Here is a 25,616-nt window from a genome sequence, read left to right as displayed (position 1 = left end):
GTGCCGCAAGAATTCAAGGGCGGGCTAGGAAAAAAACAGTTGGGTCCTGACAAGCATTTAGGATCCTAAGAATAGTCATAGTAGTCGGATGCTATGCTGTTTTCATGACTAGCAAAAACCTACGAGAATCACCGAGCCGGGACACCAGTGGACTAGGAAATCCGAAGGTCGTCCTACTGACTTTAAACCGAACGAGGGGATGAACCTTTTCATAGCCTGAGCTAACAAGTTTCGCAACCAACATCACTTATCGATTTTCGAACTCAAGAGAGCCTTTAGACGCAAACATCATCCATAATCGAGAATGGCGGGACGGGGAACACCCGATTCGAGCACAGTCCACTGGGGGGCGCAGGGGGTGGTAAAGCAAATGTTATACCAAACCAGGAGCTCGGGAAACCTCGAGAGTACTTGCAAAAGTAGGATAATAATAGCGTATGTTTCTACATGGAATTCAAAAGGAACGACGGTTGAAGTGGACACATAATTACAGGATCGAGGCAGGCGGATATTGTTTTTCTTTAGATCCTGGATGCGATCAAGGGGGTGGTATTTTGGAAGTATGCGGAAGCAGCCCCGACCCCGCTCCCGAGCTTGATGGGGTAGCCCACATCCTTGAGCACCATCTCCACGCCGGCGAGACAGCCGAGCAGTTGCAGCTGAAAATAGAACAAAGAGAAACATTTGTGTCCAGATGATAATGGAATTTCAGGGTGAAGGAAATGGGAAATTGCAGGCGAACATTTCTAATAAGAAATACTCTTCTGTGCGACGCGTGCTCGCTCGCCATCACACCCATGCTTGTGCTCAATGCTGACATGAGAAGTATGAATTTTCGCCGATCAAGCGACCATGATTTATAAATCCAAACTGGGTGGTGCCAAAATTTGCGTTATTAAACAACTGTGACAGAAAATTTGCATAGGTAATGCTGTTCCAAGTTGTAAAGACATGAAGCACCATCAGATTTCCACAACCCAATTTGCACTTAATGATTAAGAGGCGAATCTTTCAGCGAGTAAAGGTTCGAGAAGCGTAGAGCTTCCTTGTTCACCTTGCAAGTTCAACAAAATTCATGTTACGGGCAGGAACATACCTCATTCAGATTGCCAAGATGCCCTATCCTGAAGACTTTTCCAGCCACTTTGTTCAGTCCCAGGCCTAGACTCAAATTGTATCTCTTCCATGCCCTCCTCACAATTTCAGAGCTTTCAATATATGGGGGAACAACGACCGCTGTCACGGTGTCGCTGAACCACTCCTCCTTTTGTGTGCAGTTCTTCAGCCCCCATGCCTCTACAGCAAGCCTGAAGTCAAATGCAGTAATTCATTAGATCAAGACAAACGAAAGATGATCAGATAAAGATTTGAGGAAATAATGGCGTTACCTAGTTCCTGTGGCGAGACGGTTATGCCTCGCGATCACATTATCGAGTCCTTCCTCGAAAATGAGATCGAGGGCAGCTCGCAGCCCGTACAGTAGCTGAATGGAAGGGGTGTATGGCCAATAGGTTCCCATCTGGTAGAACTTGAGGTAGTCCTTCCAGTCGAAGAAAACTTTGTACGACTTTGCAGTTTTGGATGCCTCCAGAGCCTTGGGGCTTGCACAAACTATGCCCATTCCAGTGGGAAGAGAGAGCGCTTTCTGAGAGCCAGTCAAGGCCACATCAACTCCCCATTCATCCATGCGGAAATCGAGAGCACAGATTGAGGAGACTCCATCGACCAAAAACAGGGCTGGGTGCCTATAGTCATCTGCAAGTAAATATGTTGCACGGTATTACAGAAGGGCCTCTTAAAACAATTAGTAAAAAATATAAAATCTCAGCAGAAAGACATGCGATAGCTTGTCGATGTTCAGTAAAATAAAACGCAACCAACGCAGTGATAAGAGCCCTTCTAATGATAGATCAGAAAGATTATTTCAAAGCTTGGACTAGTACAAATGTTTGTCCTTACCAAGTATTTTTCTTACTCTAGCCAGGTTGTTGGTGACTCCAGTTGCTGTCTCATTGTGGACGATGCATACTGCCTTAATGGTGTGTGCAGTGTCGGCAGCAAGCTTCGATGCCAGGATGTCAAGATTGGCACCCTGTCCCCACTCACTTTCGACGACATCCACATTGAAGCCGAGGCGTTGCTGCTGATCAATCCAGAGCAGAGAGAATTGGCCAATCATGAACGAGATGGTCCGATCTCCAGGAGATAATGTGTTGGTCAGAGCGCTCTCCCATGCACCAGTACCTAAAACCAAAACGACAACTTTAGATTTGCATAAAATGAAGGGCTAAATGCTTTATCACACTGCTTTTTCAATGAAGGATGTACCAGTGGTGGGAATAAGGAATGGGGTTCCTGTAGTAGTCTTGAAAATTTTCTTCACATCCTCGAGGAGAATCTTGGTAAGTGCTGGAATAGCAGGTGAACGGTAATCCTCATTGTTCCTGTTCATCGCACGAATGACCTGATCCGGGATGTTGACAGGGCCCGGAACAAAGAGGTGGTTCCTTCCTGGTCCATATACGTAGTCCATCTTCCCTTCTTCAGAAATTCACAAATTGGAGTCTTGAGATTTTGCGAGGCCTATGCTGCAAATTTTTTTTTGGTGGGAGCAATTAAACTCTGCATCTGATTCAAGGAAAGAACTACATGGTACTTAAGATTTCTACACTACGTTTATTGTCTAGCTTGATCTTGAACTCCTTGATCTGAGTGGACCGTTACTAACTGAAATAAATCCTTATTCCCAATACTTATGTCTGTACAAGAAACAAGGGTGCAGCTTACTCTAGAAAGACATGCATAGTGGCAAAGATATTTGTCATCATCAGGCAAATATGCTTCCTTCAATCAAGCTAATTTATGTGGCATAACAGGGAGTGGAACCAAGCAAGAATTAAAGCTAAGGAGACGAATCAATCCTTATAATTAGCACGATGATGAACCAACGTCTGTGCCTTCATTAATTGATGGGAATGAAGCCATAAAGTGTGTCTTCTCGCTGGAACTGGACATGCTTTTGTTTGATAAGATGTAAGGCTTTGAATTGGAACAAAGCATAACAGAATGTCAGAGAACAAAATAGTGTGCTACAACTTTTTCTCCTCGACAATAGATTGCTTGAGAACACCTCATCAAAACTCTATCAGAAAGCAAAGTAACATCTTGTTAACAAAAGCAAGTGGCTTGGGTTTGAAGAGGTTGATTATCGGTTAATTGTTCGAAAGGAGTGACATGTCGGAACTGAATTACAGTTCCTTTCTACACAAAATAAAATGACGTGTGATCGTACCATCAATTTCATCCTAAAACTATCAGCTTCTTATAAATATATCTTCAAGCATACCACTCTGCTACAACATGTTCCAGTGTTTCTCGTTCTCAAAACCTCGAAACTATGTTTATCAGCTGTTTCCCCTGAATTTGCTTTTGATAACTCGGGAAAAGCCCATCACTACAGCCTAATCAACATTTTAGTACTTGATTAGGCACACTCAAAGAACGTACACCGCCAATACAACAGAAACATGGCTCAGCCTTTGCATAAGTGACACCGAGGGACCACTTCATGCTCGAATGAGTACTTGAAAAATTGTTCGGCAAAAGAAAGAAAGAACGCTCAAAGAAGTAAAATATCGAACTTCGATTGTCAACTAAGGAGTCAAAAGCAGGACAGGATGAACTTCAGAGATTACTCTGGTGGACATCATGACTCAAAGAAGAAGACCATACCGTTGCCGTATCAACCTTAAAACTATCAACAACACCATAATAACATTCATTCTGGTCTGACGAAAAAACGATCTTCAAATCCGCAATCCGCCGAAAACATTTCTTTTAGCAAAACTTTATGAGTTCTCTCCATTTCTTTCCTCAGACCTTTTCTATTTCAGCAAAATGCTACCACACTATCAACGATCGCCTTGTGACAACTTTTGTAAAAACAGACCCTCTGTCGGGTACTGAAAATGGCAAGAGAATTTATCGTTTCGGTAATCGAACTGAAGCGAGCGAGTAGCAAACAGAACACTCTCCAGACTCTCAGGAGTCAGTATCGAAGAGCCGAAACACGCCCCCATGCATGCGGCACGTAACGAAAAACGAAAAACGAAAAACCCGACAACGATCCGACGAACAGAATCGCGGACAAGAATCGTTCCTTAAAATCAGCACAAGTTTTACCTCCTCGCTTCCTCCAAATCGTGAGCAGCAGAGAGACGTGCCCGATGATCCTTTGTCGAAAGCCAAGCCGGCTGATGCGAGCCCGGATGGCTCGCTCCGTCGCTTCATTTTAATAAGAGCGCGGGAGAGCCAATCAGCATCCCCCCGGCGGGGCCCACCCCCCACGTGGCGGATAAGGGCGGGGCACGTGTTCGCGGTCTTGCGGCTGAGAATGGGTGGTGACACGAGAGACCGCCCCGATTTTTGCAGCTGCATGGGAGAGAGTTTCCGATATTGCTCCGCTCGTTTTGGGTGGTTCTCACTTAGTTATCCTCTCTGTCCGCTCCTCGGCCAGTTAAAATGCCTCTCGCCGCTCCCTCTGAAGGTCTATCTCGTTCTTTCTACAGTCGAATCGGATCGTTGATAACAGCGAGAGAATCATCAGTTTAACCTTTATTTTCTCAAAGAGGGTTGGTCGAAATCGGTGTGCTAAGTAATGTGGCGGACCACGGCCATTGAAACCGTAAACAAATGGGTCTTATTCGACGTCCGATGAAAGTCCTACCGGTTCACTGAACTAGAACGTTGTTTGTGCTTTAAGAGTACGTCGGAGACTTAAAAAAAGTCGATGCTTTATGTCCTCATTGGTGGAATTCCATGGAAATTGGGAATCTTTGTCTAACCCACCAGTGTAAATCTTTCTTGACATTCCTTACTCCTTTTAGTTTATTTTGCTCTCTCAGCGAGTGGTGCAGAGCATCAGCAACCAGAAATGAATAAACCTGAGGTATCTGCTCATCGTTCAAGTCTTGCTTGCAGGGAGTCTTGCATTAGAAAAGAAACGAACAGCTAAGGGCAAAAAAGAGGCAGGCGCGGGCCTATACAAATTACAAATCAAAATTAGTTATCACGAATTGGCACTGTAACTTCCAGCGTCTCTTCTTCTGATGGACAACATCCCGTACAGAGTAAGCAAGCATGTGGTTGAGAGACACTGCGAAAGATAAAGTGATAATGTGCTGAGAACCACACCCTGCTCCCATTAATCAGGGCCATACAGCATTTTTTTCATCTTTGTTTTTATTGCAGTTTTGTCTTCCTAACGTTGAGGTTGCTTTCGGGTAATCTGGCCGTCATCTAACTCTTTTGTGGGTCACACTGTTTTTTGGTGCCTTCCCCTCTTTCTCTGTTGCTGGAATTGATTCGAATCTCGGAGTGTCCCTCTCACTATTTGCTTGGTCTCTTTCTTCTTGGCTTGCTTGTGACAGACTTATGTCCAATTCTTAGGGGAGAGTTCCTTTCGAGTTAGTAGGAGAAGTTGAAATCCTCATAACATTGCAGCAAGGTGGATGACAGAAGGCATAGTATAGCAATAATAGCTGGTAGACCCTTCGATTCGTAATGTTCACACGACTGACGTTAGTAGGAGAAGTTGAAATCCCATCTGTGGAAGGGCTTGGCGAATTGGAGGGTCGCGGCATCCAAGTAATCCAACCTTATGGAGGTGCATCACTTACAGGAACATGGATAAAAGCACTCGGCACTCTCACAGAAAAAGCATGTTCTGCAGCTTGCTGTACTAATACTGATCCTTGGCATAACCAAATATGAAGTATCATCACCTCACTTCGCAATGCTTTTGCTTAAAATTACAGGATAGTAACAAGATGACAGACTTATCACACTGCATGGTTTCTGCAACTTCCAGGAAACTTTAAATTACAGGATACAATGAACAGTTGCACAGCACCATTCCTTCAAAATTAGGTGAGGGATAAAATTTGCTGCACCAGGATAAACAGAAAAGGGATTCCCCCACAGGTTTACTGTACATTAGTGGGGAAAAAAGAATGAAAAGAATATTTCTAACTTATTGTGAGCACTTCATCAATATGCAAATGTAATCTCTTGAGGACTTCGCGCACAGTATCAATTAAAGGATGTGACTTATCACCAGAAAGGAACAAACGCATGCAACCCCTGACGTCAATCCAAGAACATCCCACGTTCTTTTGGACTCCTCTCGCTTGCATCAATTCTCTAACTTCTACTGCTTCACCCCACCTGCCACTGTCTGTATAAGAATTGGCAAGAAGCACATAGTTGGACGAGCTAAATGGTTCGTTAGCATGAAGATGTTTAGAAACATGTCTTGCCATTCTTAAATTCCCATGTAATTTACAGGCTCCAAGCAACGCTCCCCATATTACCACATCAGGCTCAGAAGGCAAGCTTAGAAGAAGAGCCTCAGCTTCCTCCAAGTGTCCTGCTCTCCCAAGCAAATCAACTATGCACGTATAATGCTCCACAGTGGGCCTGATGCAATGCTTAGTAACCATATCAATGAAATGATGGCAACCTTCCTCCACTAAGCCAGCATGACAACAAGCACTGAGAACTCCCACAAAAGTGACAACATTCGGGGAAACACCCGGTGATCCTTCTCTCAACATCTCATTGTAAAGCTTCAGAGCCTCTTCAGCTTGGCCATTTGCAGCATACCCACATATAATTCCATTCCACGAAACAATATCTTTTTCAGAGAGGCCCCTAAATGCTTTTAAAGCATTGTCCATCTCGCTGCACTTGGAATACACATCTAAAAGTGAACTTCCAACAATCACCTCGTTTTCTAGTCCACACTTCAAAACAAGTGCATGCAGTTGCTTTCCCCACTGCAATGCATTGGAGGTAGCACAACCACTAAGCAGACCACCGAAGGTGAAAGAATTAGGCTTGATATCTTGGATACGCATTTCATGGAACAATGACTCTGCAAGTTCCATGTGCCCACTCTGTGAAAACCCAACTATCATTGTTGTCCAAGAAGCAAGATCCGGGTTGGCCATCTCCTCAAACAACTTGAAAGCAGAAGCAACAAATCCGCACTTAAAGTACAAGTCGATCAAGGCATTGTTTATAAAGCAATCAGAGTGGTACCCACGGCGAGTAACTGCTGACTGCACCATCATCGCTTCGAACAGCTGGGCATGCGACACAAAATCATTTAAAATAATGGCATAGGTATATTCATCAGGCTGGATTCCTTCTCTGCAAAGCTTGCGAAATAATTCTACGCAAGTGTCACCACCTCCGTGCTTAGAGAAACAAAAGATCATAGCATTCCACGCTACTAAGTCCCTCTCAGGCATTTCGCCGAACACCTTCCTCGCACTATGCACAGCCCCGGCTCCCCCATACATTTTCATCAAGTTAGTCCCCAGAAAGGCATCTGAACCTACGCCCATCTTTACAATCTCTCCATGAACTTGTTTTCCCAACCCCAGTTCACAACAAGGAACCACAATCGAATACGTAACAGCATCCGGCCTAACAACAGAGTCTCGCATCTTCAAGAAATGGGTCAATGCCCGCTCATGCCAATTGTATTTCGCAAGCCCAGAAATGACGATATTCCACGACTGGCAGTCTTTCCCATGGGTAGATTCGAAGAGGTTCAGAGCCTCGGCGACTGAACCAGAGCTGAAGTAGCCGGACAAGACGGTGTTGTAGGAGACGGCGTTGGCGACGGGCATGGTGGAAAGTAGCTTCTGGGCATCGGACAAGGAATTGGACTTGACGTAGGATTGGAGGAGGAGGTTGCATCGATAGGCATGGCTGTGAAGGCCTTGCTTGATGAGGCAAGCATGGAGAGCTTGCGCTTTGTACATGTGAAGGGAAGCCAAAAAGAAAAGCCTTTCTTTCCCCTTCTTTCCCGAGAGTGCGAGAATTTGTAATTTGTTGGGGGTCGAGTTTCAACGGCTACTAGACGTGGGATTAGAAACTTTCATCATTTAGCAAAACGTTTTCCGAAATTGAGTATCACTTAACAAAAAATCGATTCAACCGAATTTTGCTTCTCTATCAGTACGGAAAATTAGTGTTACTTTTATTTGGAACAACAGGAACAGCATTCTCTATATTGAGAATAACATCAAGAATAAAAGACTACAGCAGAGCAGGGGCATTCACCCGGTCATCTTTTCTGGGGAGCGTTAATTTCTTTCCTTTCATCCTGAGATGGTTCTCTCCCTACTGGAGGGTGTTTTGTATACGTTCACCGGTTGTTCCTATCGTGCTTTTCCTTTCTAGTTGTTAGTGGGTTGCCGCAACTGTAGCTTTTATATTCTGGCATCCTTCCACTCATTATGATATGTTGTTTTGAATGTCGGTTTTAATGCCATGATCTTTTTGTTCAGTTGATCTTTTCTTAATATATTTATTACCTTTCACCAAAAAAAAAAAAAAGAAAAAAAAGAAAATTAGTGTTAGTTGAATGAAAGACAATTTTGTTTACTCAACATAGAAAATTCAATGTTTTGTTCTCAAGTTCATATCTCCGATGATGTTTTCATGTCACATCCAACACATTTGCATATGGAAATAACCACCGCATAATTTACCCCGCTTATGTTGAAATCTCAAGTTTCAGTGTTTCTTTCCTGCCGGCAAATTTCAGCACATATTGTTGGGGGTAATGGTGACACAAAGCCAGTCCTAACGATTCCACTGTTTTTCCTTCATATTAGCTTAAGCGAAGAAATGCACCCACAGGCCAATAGCTTTTAAGAAAGATGAATGAGTTGTTGAACTGTGCAAAATAAAGGCCTGACAATTGCAAAGCTTATATCCAGCAGAACAAGCACTACGCAAATTATGACCACGCTACCGTTACCTTGAGAAGCACAATTGCACCGTAAGCCACTAAAAGATGACTATAAATCGTAACTCAGTCAGTTTGAGACTCCAAGCAACTGATGATATACACCCAGATGCTGCCTTGTGCAGATAAGGAGTTGGAAGAGGATTCTAACCACAAACGAGGCATTTCCCTCTCATCCTAATCATGGAACTCTTTGCTTTCTTCTTTACTATCGGTGCTGGTAATCCTATACAATAATCAGTGCATTCTTTAGGAAGTGAGACAAGAACGAAGATCACACATTGGCTTTTCACATTCTATGACTATGTAATATGTACAGTTCATGACCGGTGAGGGCAGCATTCGTGTTGTGATTTGGGATTCTTGTACACATTAGGATACAACTGAATACGGTAAAATTGATTGTCACATTTGACTCACTATACTTTGGCAGACTTGAACAGTTGTCTCCATTTCTGAGGATCACTTCCTGGACCTTCTCCCTGCAATTTCCATTAAACAAGATAGATAAGATTTTATCACTATCACCCTGTACAGGAGCATAGCTCATAGTAGATAGCAATAAGAGTGCGTGTGCAGATTCGGAAGTGAGTCTGCAATAACATTACAAGAAAGCTACTTTCTCTAGGACAATTGAGACTTAAATTTTTCTTTTGAATATTACCAACAAAATGGAGAACTTATAAGTTAGTGAAAGCAACTTTCTTCTCTTGCAATGTCGCTAAGTACATGGGATAAACAAACTCAAACTATGAAACTTCCTTTTGCAATGCGGAAAATTACTAACTCTCCTCACTTTGGCTTATCCTAAGTACTGATGCATTCAACCAAGGAATGAAAATTATTGATATGTTGTAGTTAAGTTTCCACGTGAGAAAATCAATTAAATCATGTTGAAAAGTTACTAATTACCAACAGGTTTGGCGTTATTTATCCTTACATCAAAAGTTGTTAATATCATGAATCTTGATACTTAATGTTATGACAGGATGCACAGTTACCTCAACTGAGTTGATTTCGTATGTTTCACCCTTGGCAAATTCTATGTCCAGTAACTGTATGCAAGCCTCGGCAACGACAAGCCTACTAACCTCTCCAACGAGTTTATCCCCTGAGAAGTTGCAAGTGTTAGAGCAAGTGAAAAATCTTTCTTCTTAGAGGAGAGGCAGTAAAGCCAATGCTGCACCAACTGCTCTTTGACAGAAGAGCCTTCATCATTTCAACCTCCCAAGCAATTCAAATAATTTAACGCATAGGGGAGGTACTAATCAAAGAGTTACCAATCCCAGATAATGAGATAGACCTGAGCAAGTCTTCTTTTTTGCCAAAATAGATGCGAGTAAGTTGATACAAGTACATTTGTACCAAACACAGACCAAGGAAATATGATGCAATAACGTGAGATGGAGAGTTTCTTGGACCACGTCTTCCAGTAGTATCTGTACTCAGATGCCTCATAAGTCCATATAGCAGCGTTTCTAAATATCAAGACAAACTACAAGCGTAGCAAATGGTTCCGAAACCATTTGACACCCTCATATTTGATCACAAATGGATCAAGGTCGCTTCAAGAGATTACTTTAAGAGCAAATACAACTTACGTTACTCACATACACAATGAGATGTAAAAGACTGACGTTTCTTTTTTAATGTCCTTTTATTTCCTGTTTAATTGAGTAAAAAGTGTTTAGTATAGCATCACTGAACCACTCGTGATTTTCCATGTTTGACATTATAGGCGTCAAGTGAGGAACTTTCACATCATACCTTGACCAACAACAACTGCACGCCGTTGGCCAGCTGTAGCTTTGAGCAAAGTATTTAAGTCATATGACGTGTAAGGGCCATCAGTCAATCTACCAGGTCTAGCAATTTAAGCGAGTGTCAGGATCCACATACTCATTATCATAAACAGAAAAAAAAAAAAAAAAAAAAAAAGTGTAAAGAGATTGATAGAAACCTCAGTATAGTAAATGGAAGACCAGATTGACGAAGAAAGTCTTCCCCCATCTTCTTATACTTCAGGACTCCAAAAAGGTTCATGATGCTGTCAAAAGGGAAAAAAAAGTTATTGTACACAAAATACTCAAGAACTAACTCATGGACAAATCCAGCATGATAAGAATCTAAAAAACTAAAAAAATGCCGACACCTGACCCTGGGCTGCGCAGGTGGCACATTGGTCAAAGCGGTGAGGAGGATGGGATGAGATTGGGGGTTTAAAGCCCAAGACAATGGAAATAACTCAGTAGCCATAATGACTGAAAACATCCAGAAAAAAAATCAACTGACTCCTAAAGTACCTAATAGGCTACTCCAAGTGGTTAGAACTACATACACTGCGATGATCATGACCTTCTTCTCCTCTCATTTTGGCTTTTTGTTTTTTTATTTTTATCACTTTAAAGAAAGAAAATCAACTGCAGAGACTGACATAAGAAAACTTCTCAAATGTTCTCTGAGTTAGAATACCAAAACTCACTTTTCACCGAAAGGCAACACTGAAATCAATGAGTGCAAAAAAAAAAAAAAAAATTAACATGTATTTTTGGCACTGAGTAAATGATACAACCAAACATAATAATGAACGAGCAGGTTCAATCACTGACTCACCTCCAAGGCAGTTCGTTGGACTTAGTGATTCCCACTGAAGAAACAAGAACTACTCTCTTGATGGATGAAGGCAGAGCAGAGATAAGATTTCTTACACCCTCCCAATCTTCAATGAAACATACGGTCAGAGACAGTCATGGTGAATAATTGTGCTTGAACATGTGCATACTAGTATATGCAATTCAAGCATTCTAAAGGAAAGGCACAGCATTACAGCAACCAGACAGTAGGTATTCTAAAGGAAAGGCACAGCATTACAGCAACCAGACAGTAGGTACTCTATGGAGAGTAGCGCGAAAAAAAAAAAAAAAAAAAAATCGGTAATGCTGTCATTTTTTTCTCTTAGATATACAACAGAAATTTCTTATTCTAACCTACTCTTTCTGGAGAATTATCCCCCTCCCATCGCTTTGAAGGAAAGGCTGTAGTTCCTGTGCAGCAAATGACATGGGTGACTCCCTGTGAAATTTTAAAAAGATAAACATCAGTGTTAATGAAGACACAATAATGGAAATTACAATAAGCATGTATGTATGAGATCTCTTAAGAATGTTTCATATTTGAAACTGAAGTTCTACATTCCAAAATAATTACCTCAAACATGGATGGATCCAGATCCTCTGGGTTCCTTGTGTCTCCTTGCCATACCTACCAAGAGACAAAAGCTTATAGTTATAAAGCTCACGTGCTAATTAAGCATGGATAAGGTGAATGTCGACACAAGTGAGAAAAAGAACAATGGAAACTGCAAGAACCAAACGGATATAGGCAGCACCTGTAGTCTCTCTTCATCTTGTTGGCCAAACAGAGAGTTAGCCTTATCAAGATCTCGTAGCAAGAGGCGTGTTTTAATATTCCTTTCAAGCAATGATGCCACAACTAACTGTCCTGAAAAAGAGAGATGAAATAAACTATGAAGGTTTCTTAGGTAGGAGCGCATTGTTTTCTACTGTGATACTAAAAGACTGGAAATGTTCTCCTATTTCAATGGGACTACTTTCATCAAATCCACATGTGAGAGAAATCAAAGCCCCACGATACTTTGAAAAAGAAAAACAGCATCCACACTCCACGGTAGGTGTAGCTGTGTAGGCGACTGAAACATAACATCTCAACACTCTTTGGTGATACCAAAAAAAGCTACCACCACCCCTAACTCAGCTCATGCAGATTTTGGAATCTCTGGCAAGTTTCTACCCGCAGTCAAGTTGATATTGTAAAATAAGGATAAAAAGAAGTACGGCACTGCCAACCTAATGGTTCAGTGAGCTTAACAGATGGATGTTGGTGCTGTGAAATTATTTGTTGTTCGCCACGATGGGGATTAGATGAGTCAGACAGCAAGAAATGATCAAGTTCCCAAATCCCATTGCCCACTAGTAAAAGCATATGCAAGGATCCACAGCAATTAGAAGAGCCATTGCCTCATCGGAAAAAATTAGATGTCCTACCCATGAACCTAGCAAATTTCAATGTCGAAGTTGGTCTCAGTGACTAGGGAGAAAGAAACAGTCTTAGTTTGTCGCCCGATTCAGGCAAAACAAGCTTAATTCCAATAATGAGCAGGCTTCAATCAAATATATGCAAACAACGCAAACTGAGCAGCAACACCAGACTCACAATAACCGCCAATTCAGCAGCCAGTAAATAAAAGCAGCCAAAGAAAGATCCACAAACAAAATCGCCCTGTCGGAGCATCGTCATTTCAGAATCTAGAGCTCGTCCAGTTCAAATATCAAACCTAGACAAGCTTTTCCACCTACAAAACTTCAAGCGAGGACAGAGATCACCCGAAAGAGGAAGCGAAAAAAACGAACGAGAAACGACGTACCGACGCCACCGGAGCCTCCGGCGACGAGGACCAGCTTAGAAGATGCCGAGGACGGGGCTTCGGAATCGGCGGCGGGAGACTCGATCACCTCCTCCTTCACGGCATTGACGACGGGCGCCGCGGCGGCTCTTCTGCTCGGGCTCGAAGTAGAAGTCTCGGAGGAGCTACTCCGGCGAGAGATACTCAGCGAAGGACGGACGGAGACGGCAGATCTCCGAGGCGCTATGGAGAATCTGTCGAGCGCGACGGGGAGCTGGAGAGTGGAGTGAAGATGAGCTGGGTCGCCATGGGAATTGGGAACTTCAGAGCTCGGACCAATCGCATGAGAGAGAGCAAGCATGGCATTCGTGGCGGTTACATAACCAGCCGCTTGATTTTTTTTCTTTATTCCCTCATTCTTCTTGTATTTATTCTGGTAGAGAAAATGCATGTTCGAGTAAGAGCGTATTTATTTGCATGCACTTGTAAACTATTCTGACCTAATTTAAAAAAATACGAAAAAAAAAAAAATATTTAAATTAGGCTTAATTCCCTAAAAAAATTCCCTAACCTAAAAGTAAAAATATTTTTCTGAAAAATAATTTTCTAGAAAGTATTTTCCCTTCTCATGAAGTTTTTCCTAAAAATTAATTCATGGGAAATTCTTTCCCTCAAACAGATTTATCCAAAAGTTTGGTATTTTTAGAAAATTCGACCATCCAAATTATTGAGAAAATATATCCGATTTTGAAAGGTCTTTGAATATATCTAATGTTTCGAACTAGTAAAAAAATTCACAACATGAGTTTTGTAATCCACAACATGAATAAAAATTAGTTGTCCGGGACATTTTTTTTTTTTTTTTTTTTATGTCTTTCGAGTTGTTCGATGAATGATGGTCTCTAACATTTTGGTCTATCGGCTGGTAGACCCGTGGCTGCGATCAAGTCCACCGGGTGCATCTCACTGATGCATTTTGTCATTCAGCTGAATTGTCCGGCTGCTTTTCGTTTGATTGATCTGCGGCGTGCTTCATGTGTCCAGAGATGCCTTATCCAAAGAACTTTGAAGTTTGAAGTGGCCACGCGAATGCAAGCGATCGTCGGGGAGAACCGAGGTGTTCCTGCTGTAGGAATCGGGGACGTGTCTTTATGTGTTACTAGGCAAACTTATACGTGCTATTCCTGGGTTTCTCTCGGTGATGAAGGGCTCATCTGAGGGACTTTCTTCTTATTTTTGCTAGTTGTAACTTAAGCAGTAATGATTTCATTGACAATGAACTTAAATGTGAAATTCCCGGTCCGTTTCTGGAGTTCAGGAGAGTTGTCTAAAGTAGCCAGGCCACACCAGTAGCTCGAGAATGCTGCAATCTGAAATGCTTGCTACTGATGTGCAAACCGTACTATCCAACCTCAAATGTCTACTTCCCTTGGCCAGAGAAAGTTTTATCTGCATAATTTAACCTCCTAGAAAGACCAGACGATGAAATGCAGCATCATTCTAGCGTCGCTTGAACCATAAGGGTAACCTCTTTTTACAATTTGAACTGGTGCAAGAGAGGTCTTAATATCTGCTTCTGTTTGCTTTAGTTACGTGGGACTGATGCTGTGTGCATCTCCCATAGAAAATGGAATAGAGACATCAATGCACCCCATTATTTCTTCTATTCTTTAGCCACACCGCCGAGTATGGGCTTTGAACCAATATTTTCATGACTAGTGAACCTTGTTTTGGGGGGAAAGTAAAGCACCTAAATTTTTACTTCAGAGAGCAAAAAGGGTTAATGTTTATCTGACTTTTGGAGTACGTGTCTCTTTGGCTCTATTGAAGTATGAAGCAGAGCTAGGGTGAGACTATAGCACTTCATTTGTCTGAATTTCACAACATTAAGATATTTTCTATTAATGTCCTTGGAAAAAGGATCTGTCTGCTCCTTCTCTTGTAAGTAACAAGCAATTGTAGGCTGGAGCATGATATCCATTACAACTCCTATCTCAGCTTTCCAGAGATGGAATTGTTGGAAGTTTGTTTGTAAAAACAAACTAAATGCATGTTTCCTTGTCCCACATATGAAAAGTGAGAGGAATTTGGTCAATTAATAAATGTGGACCTTTTTTAGTGTACCTAAAAGAATAATTTGGTGTGGGCTAAACCCCATCATATTCTTGTGCGGGTGCGCGATTATTAAGGCACAATTAGCACTTGCACGTCCGCGATTTAATTAGCACTAACCTTTTGTTATTTTATTTTTTATTATTATTTCGAATTTCTGCTGGTGACTATTAGCAACGTTGTGGAGTAAATAAATCCTTAAAAAAGTGACATCACGCCTTAAAGTCCGACTTCATTATTCTATCCAATTCGAAATCATATTTTCCCAACAGGAACTAGCCCAAGCACTTTTTTCCCTTTTTCACCATGTTTTTCTAAATGTTGCTGCAGAAACATCGTGCTGTTTTCAACTTTTAGTAAATTGAAGCCAATCACAGGTGGGGGCTCCTTGTAATTCTATGATGATGCAAAAGCTAGACTAAGCCCTGATAGATGCTTGTTTGAGCAGGTCTTAGCAGGGAAGAACTGAAGAAGTTTGCTAAGCTTGGAACAGGACCTAAGAAGACAGCTCAACATCGCCAATGTGGTAACACACCACACCATCCGATTTTCACAGCGTCTAGTTGCTGAAAAAAAATTACATGTGAAAGTTCCAGTCATTTCTGGTTAACAGCTACATGACTTGCCTTTTCTTCTAGAAATGGTTCCATCTGTCTATAGGTAAAAGTCATGTATATCATTAGTCAAATATTGCTTCCAAGGTCCCTTTTGCTCATGTGAAGCTACTTTTGAGTGTTTGCTCATATTTCTGTTGGCATTCTATTAGAGTGATGAATAATCTCCTGGTGTTTTTCTCCCATTTTATCAAGTAATTCTTCATGTGAGATCTCTACTACAAAACCACACTTGATTTCGGCAATCATACTTGTATGTATAGTAATACAGTTAACAAGTGAATTTTTTGATTGGCAATGCATATTTCTTTCAGCCATTGTTATCTATATCTAGTTTTCACATATTTAAGTTGTGCTAAGTAGCCTCAGGGGAAAATGTACAACTACTATTTCGGCAACCGTGTTTTTTGTCCTCAATCACTTAGCATCTTTAATGGAAGTTGAGATTTCTGTCTTTGCTACTGGAGGAATAGGCAGAGTGCATCGCCACGGTGAGCATAATAAGTTACTTTGTCCAGAAATCAATGTAGTACAATATCACGATGGCTCTATTACAATCTCTAGATCCCTTTCTGCAGTTTTTTTTTTTTTTGGTCCCTGCTTGACCCTACCGGGATGCACTTGATTAGTTTAAACCCTTCTTGCCTATGGTTTGAGATGGGATTTTGTCCTGCCTGGACACCATGTTAGCTATTTGCCTGTCGGAAGAGTTTCCATGAGAAGCAACACCAATGGCTGTGCTACATAGCTAGCTAGGGTACTCATCCCTTTGTTTCTTGAGAAGATGTGTGGGAATTTAGTGGAGTGATGAAACCTTTGCTTTCTTGTGAATGCGAATACCAACTAGGCTTCATTGATTCTCATTTTCGGCTTTAATATATACCTAGCTTTGCCTTTTTCTGTCACGGATGTGCCTGTGAACTAATTGATTCTCATTTTCGGCTTACTTTGACCGTAAGACAAGAAATGCTTGGGGCATACCTCGGCTTCTGTTCCAACTTGACATGTACTTTTAGCCTGAGATGCCTGTATAAGATGCTTGCTTCTTGTGCCTTTCTTGACCATATTGGGCGTTGCACTGTTGATGAACAATGCTTTCGTTGGCACTAACTACTAAGGTCGCTGTCGCCCTTGCACAACTTGGACAGGAATGAGGAACCTCTCGTGTTCCATGAGCACAAGTACTGCCAATGTTCTAAATAGTAATATCGATCAACTCTGTTGCACATCCTCTCAGAGAATCTGCTTTCTCATGTGAATTCTAAGTCCCAGGTTCTGTAATCTTGAATTTTCGCATGTACATCACCGGCAGCAGTGCAATCTGGTTTTCAATTTGATCTTTGGGGTTGCCAATTTAAGATTTTCAGTCACAATTCAGGACTCGAAGGACGCGAACTCATCGCATTCGTCCTTTTTTCCATATTTTGAATACGCGGTGTCTTGAAAAACGCTCGGGCGACAGAAAAGGACTCATGCTTGCGAGTCGATGTTCAAAGCGCACGACCATTAGTTGGAGGCCACAATGGGCGCACAGAGACAGACGGACACGGACACGCGGCAGTCTCCGATTGGTCTTCCCACCTAAACCCACCTCCCCGGCACCAAAACTCTAGCCACCCAACGTAGAAGAAATTCATGACATGATTCTCCCCCCCGAAAGTGTCTGAATCCCGCTGGCGGGGGGGGCATTTCTCGGGAGTCGCCACCTAAGTCACTGCAAAAGGCCGGTTAATAATAAATGTACTCGCCGGTTTTGGACCGTAGCGCAACCTGCTTGTCCCTTTGTCTTAATGCGCGAAGATAGCACCAATTGTAAGGTCGCACGACTCGATGACCCCCTTCTTCGAGAAAGGGACAGACGGCGGTGGGCCCGCTCCTCTTCCGTCCAGAGCTTTCTCGCCAGTTCCCCCACGCTCCCCCTCGCTAGGAAACAAGGAGATGACTGCGCTCGTTTTGTCCTTGTGCGGACATGTTTGGATCCATCCGGCCTATGGGAATATTGTCAAAAGTCTTCTTCCCCACCGGGCCAGCCTTGTGCAGAGACAGGTAATGAAGAAAGGTAGGTAGAGAGAGAGAGAGAGACAAACCAAACCCATGTTTCGAAACTAACGTCGCTGAAAATCTTGCTGAGTGCAATTGAGTTTCCATACCCGCCCACGGACAGCACGAAGAAAAAGAGCGATTCGTCACAGCAGTTGACATTAGGCAGTTAAAGTATGATTATGACGGCTAGATGGGTCAGTTGGTCTTAAATCGAGCCGTAAAGTTCAGTTCAGGTTAAAGATGGGAAAGTTGGAATAGGACATCGGCCGGGCACACACCAAACACACATGTTAATTATGACATCGTCATGAAAAATTACCTAATTGCCTTTTGGCATTGGGAGATTAATAGTTTAGAACCATTTTTCGAGAGGGCGGTCTTTGGAGTGTTTCATTGGACAAGCTTCGCGAGTCCTTTAGTGTCACGAGAATGCAATGAAAATTCATAAATTTCAGTAATAATAAGATATCCTTGCACCGTCTGAGAGAGAGAGAGAGAAAGAGAGCTTCTGAGGGAAAATTCCATATTCCACAGGAGAGGAGTCGGAGGAGGAGGGACAAAAGCCAAGACCGGTAGCGACAAACGGAACAGGCCCAGCGCTCGGGGAAAATTCCATATTCCACAGGGGAGCGGGAGGAGGACAAAAGCCGAAACCAGTAGCGACAAGCGGAACAGGCCCAACCCGCACTCGTCCGACAGCAACGTGACCCCGAAGCTGTGTGTCGCGTTAAACCAGCATAAAAGCAACCAACCAAAAAAAAGAGAGAGATAGAGAGAGAACCCTCCATTCGAACACGAGTACCACCGCATCTCGCCTGAGCTTTCCTCCATCGAACCCCCCACAGATCTCTCCCCCCTGTCTCTCCGCGTGAGGTCCTTCGGTTCGAGCCGTACTTTTCCTGGGCAAACAGAGCTCGGGCTTCGATACTCGCGTGCGGTTTCAAATTCAGTCGGCTCCTCTTCACGGACTACAAACTCCTGGTGAGGATTTCCGTTTGTTTTACTTTCGTTCTTGGGTACCCGCTGTCTTGCTTGATTGGCCCAGATTTGTAGTTGTTCTTCGCTCGCCCTGTTCCGCTTCTTGTTCGGGTTCGCTGGATTCTGTCGGTCCAATTTCTTTCTCCCTCTTGTTGGGTGGTGGGAATCGCTCTAATCTAGAGCATAGCTTCTCCGGTTGGTTGACCTGTTCTTCGCCATTCTCGTTGCCCGTTGCGGTACATTGGCTTGATGGGTCTGGATAGAGTTTGCTCTTCTCGTCTCTGCTGATTTTCTTGAATTCCCTTCTTTCTTCTTCCCTCTCTCTCTCTCTCTCTCTGTCATCTTCTGGTTTGCCCTGCTCTGAAGTAGTTTACTGCTTAGAATTTTTCAGTGGACTGTCCCCGAGTCGCCTTCTTCAGGAAAATCATCGCCCGCATCGATTACCGGAGGCTTTTCGAGTCTTTGACCGGTAACGCCGATGTTTCAAGACGACGGGTCTTCCTCCGTGACATCCTCTTCTCTCCAGTTCTGTTCCCTGATGTCGCTTTCGCCGGGTTTTGGGTCACCGCACTCGTTGCTGAAGGAACTAAAATCCGAGGAACGGGGCTTGTACCTAATACATTTGTTGCTCGCTTGCGCGAATCACGTCGCCAACGGTAACCTCGAGAATGCAAATATAGCCCTCGAGCAAATCTCTCAGCTTGCGTCTCCTGATGGGGATACTATGCAACGGATTGCGGCGTACTTTACAGAGGCGCTTGCTGACCGGATACTCAAGTCGTGGCCTGGCCTTCATAAGGCCCTTAATTCTACGAAAATATCGTTGCTGCCTGACGAGCTTCTTGTCAGGAAGCTGTACTTCGAGCTGTTTCCTTTCTTGAAGTCAGCATTTGTGCTCACCAATCAATCTATACTGGAAGCTATGGAGTCGGAGAAGATGGTTCATATTATTGATCTCAATGCAGCCGAGCCCACACAGTGGATTGCACTTCTTCGATCTTTGAATACACGGTCTGAAGGACCGCCCCATCTCAGGATCACAGGGATTCATCAGCACAAAGAGGTCTTAGATCTTATGGCCCGCAGTTTGACTGAAGAAGCAGAAAGATTGGATATTCCATTTCAGTTTAATCCAATCGTGAGCAAATTGGAGAATCTTGAGATTGAAAAATTGCGCGTGAAGACTGGTGAGGCTCTGGCAATCAGCTCAGTTCTTCAGTTGCATTCCCTGTTAGCCTTTGACGATGAAAATCACCAGAGAAGATCACCTCTTCCATTCAAGAATATGAATGGAACTAGCTCACACAGAGTCTTACTGATGAGCCAAAACACGCTGGGTGAACCGCTTGAGAAAGACTTGGCAAATGGGAGTAGCCCAAGTACCGACTCAGCTACATCGTCCCTGCTTTCTGTAAATGCTTCGGTCAAAATGGATAATTTTCTCAATGCTTTGTGGGGATTATCCCCAAAGGTTATGGTAGTGACAGAGCAAGACTCGAACCATAATGGGTCGACTCTATTGGAGCGGCTTGTGGAAGCTTTGCACTCTTACGCAGCAATGTTCGATTGTTTGGAGTCTACGGTGTCAAGGACATCCTTAGAGAGATTGAAGGTGGAGAAAATGCTGTTTGGGGAAGAAATCAAGAATATTGTATCGTGCGAGGGAGCTGAAAGGAAGGAACGACACGAGAAGCTGGACAAGTGGATCCAGAGGCTTGACTTGGCTGGATTCGGGAATGTGCCATTGAGCTATTGCGGGAGGTTGCAGGCGAAGGGGTTGATGCAGGGATACAATTGTGACGCTTATAAGATCAAAGAAGAAAACGGATGTGTAGTGATGTGCTGGCAAGATCGGCCTCTTTTCTCCGTGTCGGCTTGGATGTGTAGAAAGTAAGATATTAACTTAGCCACACTGTAAACAGAAAACTCCCATTAAAGGATTTTTTCCATATATGCTGCCTGCTTCTGACAATGATTTGCAGACTCCCTCTTCTGACTCTTCATCTGTCAAACTTTTGTTCTCTTTTCATACAGCCAGAATCCGATCGATCAATTTTGCTCTGTGTAAAGAGTATGTACCTGAAAAGTCAAATAATTATAAACCAAATATTCTGTTTCTTTGTTTTCTACCATTAGAAAAGTAGTGTTCATTTTGGTTTTGATAGGGTGTATGGCTTGAAATTGCTTTTATTTCCATTTCTTGGGGGGTATGATCTTTTGTAATTGCCATAGTAAATTGGCATTACTTCATTGGCTCACAAGTGTGTCTAATCATTCATAGAATCTGTATCTCCTGAAGAAGGAACTAGTTATTTCAATCTGGATGATGGAATGGTGCACTCTTAGGCAAATAAACAGTTGGTCTTTATACTCATCTGAAATGGAAAGGTCATTGTCAAGTTTGTGAATTTCATCCAGAATCTAGATCGATCTGATTGTGGTGATTGTTTTATCTATCGAGTTGCAATTATCGATGGCTTACACCAGAGGGTAATGAGCCTGAATGATGATGATGAAGAAAGAAGCATTGGGTTGAAACCAATCCTTGTCATGACTACTTAATAGAATTAGCATTGTTATTCTGGTCTTAGCAAGTTTATCTGTTTCCGATAAGCTATTCAGAATTCTCGAAGCACGCCATTAGTTCATTCTTTGCATCGTCTTTGCTTTTATTCTATGAAAGAATAACCGTCCATGTTAAGTGACCTGAGCCTACATGTACAGAATGGCCTAAAGGGTTTCGAATATGCGCACAAACTTTTGAAGTCATTACGCAAGGTTTGTGCGATGCTTACACCGAGATCAGGACTTGGTCTTTTTGGTCTTTCTCACACTGTGAAGTATGAAATTTGACATTGAGGTATTAGTCGAGTCTGTGACAACCAGGTCTCTGTATGAGCTATGAGATTTGAGATTAGTGATACTTGTGATTAGCAGGACTTTCATTCACAGTGAACCCAATGATCTTTCTTTCTGTCCAGAAAACAGAGACAAAATTCCGAAGATGCTTTTGATCTCCAAAGCAATGGGCTTTGCATGGATCTTATGAATCTTACGCCGCGTTGGTAATCATCCCGTAGACTTTTTGATGGACGTTGGCACATCACTATATGTCCCTCAGCCCATTTCATCTTAACGATAAGCTTATACTACATGTCACGCAACGAATAGAGAAGGATTTGAACTCACAGCAGTCACTTGAAAGGCAATGCATGAGACTGCAGAATGATTCGAACATAAGTGAAAGATTCAGGAACCAGGACAAATCAATTTTTCTTTCTCCTTTTATTAAAAGCCAGGATGGAAACAAGTGATCCAGATGATTGTTAGTGCTTTTGTTTTTTTTTTTTGGTAGAAATTGTTAGTGCTTTTGTTGGTGGTGCACAAATCCAGAATGCGTATCTTTGGTTAAATTACAGGAACTCAGAACTAAATCTATCATTGCTGTAGTGAATTGAATGATCGAAGACCCAAAGCCCAGAAATCTTGTGCCCCCCTTTTCATTTTATTAATGTATCATAATACTTTTTAAGTATTTGATTATCCAACGAGCTCACCATATTGCAAACCCTATTTCGAGAATCGCAACTACTATCATGTAAAGTTTAGTTTAGCATGATCTTTGTGCATTGTAAGTCCTATTTCTCGATTAAGCAAATGTCATTTCTCTATGCAATCGTGAAAGGGTATTGTGAAAGCTGGTTTGATATCGACAGCGCAAAAAACAAACAACAAACATATCACACTCAGGCGTGATTCATTTTAGTAAGTATTGAGGACTCAAGAGTAGGAGACGTCAACTGCAGAAATAGACCAGTAGTACTTCTGAGAAACTTGGGCACATACAACTTGGAATGAATTAAAGAGCACAAAGGCAATGTAGCTCTGCCTTTCTTCTTCTTCTTCCTCCTAATTGTGGCCGTGGCCGGTTACTAGGAATTACCAAAATGATTGGTTAGGAATATAATCGAAGGAACATGTAATGTTCAGGGACATTTCGGGCCTCCTCTCTTGGTCTTCCAGTTGTTATAGCAAGGGCAAGTTTGCTTATTCCCATAGGTTCCAGCAGGAACACACAAGCATTTGGCACAGCATTTTTGGCAGAAGAACAAGCACGGCTTCTTGTATGACGTTGCCGAGCATCTAGACGTGCATCTTGGACCGCAATCTACACAAAAATTACAAAAAACACACGCTTAAGTCCCGGTCATGGCCAGCAACAAAAGATTACCACATTTACAGAACCAGGACCTGCGCAAGACTTTCACGAGAAAGCCCTGCTACAGGAGCAGAACAATGAGAAATGGAACTGGAAAATGTGAAAGAAAAGTAACAAAATTGACCAACCTTGTGGCTTAAGACTGCCTTGAGTGGTACCATACTGCAAATATATACCAAGCCATTCGAAATTGGTCAGATCCTTTTTGATCTTTCATGAACCTAGCAGAAACACGATGGTGATTACATGATAAGACAGAGTCACTCACCGTCTGATGGCTGCCTTTCCTTGCTTGTACGTCAAACTCTGGAACCGACTCCGTGGAGCCAAAGACCTGCATAAGGGTGCAATCGCTAAGACTTGGGAAATTTTCTTATTTACTTTAGTTCATGGGAGTGTTCAATGTTGGTTCACAAATCCAAAGTGAACAAAAAATTGGAAATTTGTGCAGTTTCAATCACCTCATTTTCTTGTGCTAGAACAAGCAGCAGTGCAACGCACAGGAGGAGGATGCTTTGTGCTTTGGCCATCGTTTCAGGTTAGAGATTGTACAGAGAGAAAGTAGAAGCAGAAAACAGAGAAGGATGATGATACATTAGAGAAAGGGAACGAGTGTATTTATAGGCATGTTTGGACGGTACTGTTGATATTGTTGCCTCCATTTGTTGAGCTTTTACTGTTGCTCCCAACAACATTGCTGACAGTCATCCGTCCGCAGCTGCTAACAAAAATTTTTCCCTCTTGGCACATGACATTAATTTATTCGCTGGTGCATGAGTCAACTGAATTGTTCCTTGATCACATCTCTGCCTTAGGAAGCTCCTTGAGGCTTAGTTTATTCCAAGAAAGATGATCACAGGAGTGTATAGAAAAAAAGAAGAAGAGCAGCAAGAAAACATCAGTTTGAGATGCTTGTATTTGTAATGTTGTAACGTTCCTCGCATTCATCAGTTTGAAAACATATTTAACTGGTTTTCTGTTATTTAAATCACTGACTATGACAATCCGCTTGATAAAAAATTTGCTGAAAACCTTGAGCGCACTCTACCCCTCAGAGATGTCAAGCTTAAACTGGCGGTAACGTCATCAAGCTATTCACTCCAATCTCAGTGGCCATCTTGCAAAACGCATTGCCGTGTATTTCGCCGAAGCGCGCTCTCCCTCTCGAGCTTTCAAATTCATGACACCCCTGCACTTTTTTGTACGGAAAAGGCCGTGATAATTAGACTAGTCCTGCCTAAAAGAACCGAATTAAGTTCTCATTTGCAACACCCCCACCCCCCCGGGCCTTAACTTGACATCTTCACGCGACATCCGGTCTAAAAACCTCACGTTATACATACTCGATAGGTACCACGAAAAGCAACATTCGTACATCATAGACATTGGCGAAAACCGTCGAGGGAAAAAGGCCATTCATTAAACCGTCCTCGAGCTCATCCTCCATGTGCATCTACCGACAATGGGGATAATACATGGCCCCATCCCCACATGTTCCACTTTCCAGTCACATGCCTGTCCTCTTCGGAGGCCCCACCCTTCACATGCCTCAGCAGACAGCAGTTACTGCTGGCTGAAAATGTGGGCACAGAATTCACGGGAGCCACACGCACTTGCTTTGGGCAACGTTGCCAGTTTTTCCCCAGATGTAAATGCTGCTGCCCCTTGCTTGTGAATAAGTGGCTCGCGTCTGGTTGTACCCCTTTCTATTTTCTCGTTTCGCAAGGAGGAAATTCTGAAGTTTGGGGGGGGTATTTTGCTGCCGACTTTTCCCGTACATTGGGATAGCACGAGCCTTCTGTCCTGCAACTTTGATCCAGATCTCGGCTTGTTGATCTACTTTAGGCACGGAGTTGCAACCGAGTCACGAGGCAGGGAAGGCTTCGCAGTTCGAGGACGAGTCTCACGAGGCGTCCGAGTTCGAATGACAAATTGGGATGTAAATAAAGGCTTCTTTCTGATCGGGGTTGTTAGGTCACATATAAAAGCCGACTTTTGTGTGATAGACCTGATCGTGGGCACGGTGGTCCACGGGCCCGCCCGGCGAATTATAAGGCTTGGGGCAAGATAATAGGCGGGCCTGTCCAAAATTCTAGGCCTGGTCAATTTTAGGGCCTAGCCCAATCAACCATTTGGGCCTTGGCGGCGGCTTCCACGCCCGGGCCCGGCCCATCTCCCGAATGATATGTATAATTGGTAATTATATATTAAAGGGATATGTCAGAAGTCCTAAAACTTGTCGGAAAGTGCAATTGAGTCTAAAACTTACAAAAAGTTCAATCAAGTCCTAAAACTTGTCAAGTTAGTTGATTGAGTCATAAAGTTAACACCGTTAACTTTTTCCGTTAAAAATGCTGACATGTCATTTTTAATTATTTTTATTTTCCACGTGGATTTTTTAAT

General features: G+C 42.8%; 5 protein-coding genes and 1 long non-coding RNA gene across 9 annotated transcripts; 2 read left to right on the top strand and 4 right to left on the bottom strand.

Annotated features, from left to right (window-relative positions):
- Positions 1-362: 362 nt before the first annotated feature.
- LOC104433868 (serine--glyoxylate aminotransferase) lies at positions 363-4,336 on the bottom strand. 2 transcript variants are annotated; one of them, XM_010046744.3, is made up of 6 exons: positions 4,183-4,336; positions 2,329-2,588; positions 1,960-2,244; positions 1,389-1,755; positions 1,097-1,307; positions 363-659 (listed from the first exon to the last, which is right to left on the bottom strand). In XM_010046744.3, exons 2-6 carry the CDS (start codon positions 2,531-2,533, stop codon positions 522-524), a joined length of 1,206 nt encoding a protein of 401 aa, XP_010045046.1. In that variant the 5' UTR covers positions 2,534-2,588; positions 4,183-4,336; the 3' UTR covers positions 363-521. The 2 variants fall into 2 exon arrangements, with proteins under 2 accessions (XP_010045046.1, XP_010045047.1); XM_010046745.3 differs by having other exon boundaries at positions 2,329-2,583; positions 4,183-4,290.
- Positions 4,337-6,026: 1,690 nt separating this feature from the next.
- LOC104433867 (pentatricopeptide repeat-containing protein At2g13600) lies at positions 6,027-7,832 on the bottom strand. The gene has a single exon (XM_010046743.3). The coding sequence runs from the start codon at positions 7,830-7,832 to the stop codon at positions 6,027-6,029; it is 1,806 nt and encodes a 601-aa protein (XP_010045045.2).
- Positions 7,833-8,753: 921 nt separating this feature from the next.
- On the bottom strand, positions 8,754-13,634 carry LOC104433866 (uncharacterized protein At2g34460, chloroplastic). Of its 2 annotated transcripts, XM_039304544.1 has the most exons (10): positions 13,269-13,634; positions 12,213-12,325; positions 12,032-12,085; positions 11,812-11,896; positions 11,438-11,543; positions 10,785-10,871; positions 10,592-10,689; positions 9,826-9,935; positions 9,245-9,306; positions 8,754-9,050 (listed from the first exon to the last, which is right to left on the bottom strand). In XM_039304544.1, coding segments are annotated over exons 1-10 (1,056 nt in total). In that variant the 5' UTR covers positions 13,609-13,634; the 3' UTR covers positions 8,754-9,049. The 2 variants fall into 2 exon arrangements, with proteins under 2 accessions (XP_039160478.1, XP_010045042.2); XM_010046740.3 differs by having other exon boundaries at positions 8,864-9,306.
- Positions 11,540-11,754, top strand: LOC120289514. Its single transcript, XR_005547537.1, has 2 exons — positions 11,540-11,667; positions 11,712-11,754. It is a non-coding gene; the product is annotated as an uncharacterized LOC120289514 (long non-coding RNA).
- Positions 13,635-18,755: 5,121 nt separating the features above from the next.
- LOC104433864 (scarecrow-like protein 3) lies at positions 18,756-21,112 on the top strand. Of its 2 annotated transcripts, none has more exons than XM_010046737.3 (2): positions 18,756-18,997; positions 19,386-21,112. In XM_010046737.3, the coding sequence occupies exon 2, from the start codon at positions 19,473-19,475 to the stop codon at positions 20,886-20,888; it is 1,416 nt and encodes a 471-aa protein (XP_010045039.2). In that variant the 5' UTR covers positions 18,756-18,997; positions 19,386-19,472; the 3' UTR covers positions 20,889-21,112. The 2 variants fall into 2 exon arrangements, with proteins under 2 accessions (XP_010045039.2, XP_010045038.2); XM_010046736.3 differs by having other exon boundaries at positions 19,376-21,112.
- Positions 21,113-22,795: 1,683 nt separating this feature from the next.
- Positions 22,796-23,836, bottom strand: LOC104433863 (protein GAST1). The gene is made up of 4 exons (XM_010046735.3): positions 23,675-23,836; positions 23,482-23,547; positions 23,342-23,375; positions 22,796-23,162 (listed from the first exon to the last, which is right to left on the bottom strand). Exons 1-4 carry the CDS (start codon positions 23,741-23,743, stop codon positions 22,981-22,983), a joined length of 351 nt encoding a protein of 116 aa, XP_010045037.1. The 5' UTR covers positions 23,744-23,836; the 3' UTR covers positions 22,796-22,980.
- Positions 23,837-25,616: the final 1,780 nt, after the last annotated feature.

The sequence above is a fragment of the Eucalyptus grandis genome, chromosome 2, assembly GCF_016545825.1.
Source record: "Eucalyptus grandis isolate ANBG69807.140 chromosome 2, ASM1654582v1, whole genome shotgun sequence".
NCBI classification, from domain to species: Eukaryota; Viridiplantae; Streptophyta; class Magnoliopsida; order Myrtales; family Myrtaceae; genus Eucalyptus; species Eucalyptus grandis.
This window is presented reverse-complemented; position numbering and strand designations above follow the sequence as displayed.

What these genes read in the sequence shown, in the direction of transcription:
- LOC104433864 (XM_010046737.3), top strand. Translation starts at nt 19,473, where the DNA reads ATGTTTCAAGACGACGGGTCTTCCTCCGTGACATCCTCTTCTCTCCAG.
- LOC104433867 (XM_010046743.3), bottom strand. Translation starts at nt 7,832, where the DNA reads ATGTACAAAGCGCAAGCTCTCCATGCTTGCCTCATCAAGCAAGGCCTT.
- LOC104433863 (XM_010046735.3), bottom strand. Translation starts at nt 23,743, where the DNA reads ATGGCCAAAGCACAAAGCATCCTCCTCCTGTGCGTTGCACTGCTGCTT. An exon ending in TTCTAGCACAAGAAAATGAG is followed by an intron (nt 23,548 to 23,674) that starts GTGATTGAAACT and finishes ACCCTTATGCAG; the next exon opens with GTCTTTGGCTCCACGGAGTC. An exon ending in AGGCAGTCTTAAGCCACAAG is followed by an intron (nt 23,163 to 23,341) that starts GTTGGTCAATTT and finishes ATTTTTGTGTAG; the next exon opens with ATTGCGGTCCAAGATGCACG.
- LOC104433868 (XM_010046744.3), bottom strand. Translation starts at nt 2,533, where the DNA reads ATGGACTACGTATATGGACCAGGAAGGAACCACCTCTTTGTTCCGGGC. An exon ending in TAGAGTAAGAAAAATACTTG is followed by an intron (nt 1,756 to 1,959) that starts GTAAGGACAAAC and finishes ATTTACTTGCAG; the next exon opens with ATGACTATAGGCACCCAGCC. An exon ending in CGTCTCGCCACAGGAACTAG is followed by an intron (nt 1,308 to 1,388) that starts GTAACGCCATTA and finishes ATTTGACTTCAG; the next exon opens with GCTTGCTGTAGAGGCATGGG.
- LOC104433866 (XM_039304544.1), bottom strand. Translation starts at nt 13,608, where the DNA reads ATGCTTGCTCTCTCTCATGCGATTGGTCCGAGCTCTGAAGTTCCCAAT. An exon ending in CTTCCATTTACTATACTGAG is followed by an intron (nt 10,690 to 10,784) that starts GTTTCTATCAAT and finishes TTAAATTGCTAG; the next exon opens with ACCTGGTAGATTGACTGATG. An exon ending in TGCAGTTGTTGTTGGTCAAG is followed by an intron (nt 9,936 to 10,591) that starts GTATGATGTGAA and finishes GCAACTTCTCAG; the next exon opens with GGGATAAACTCGTTGGAGAG.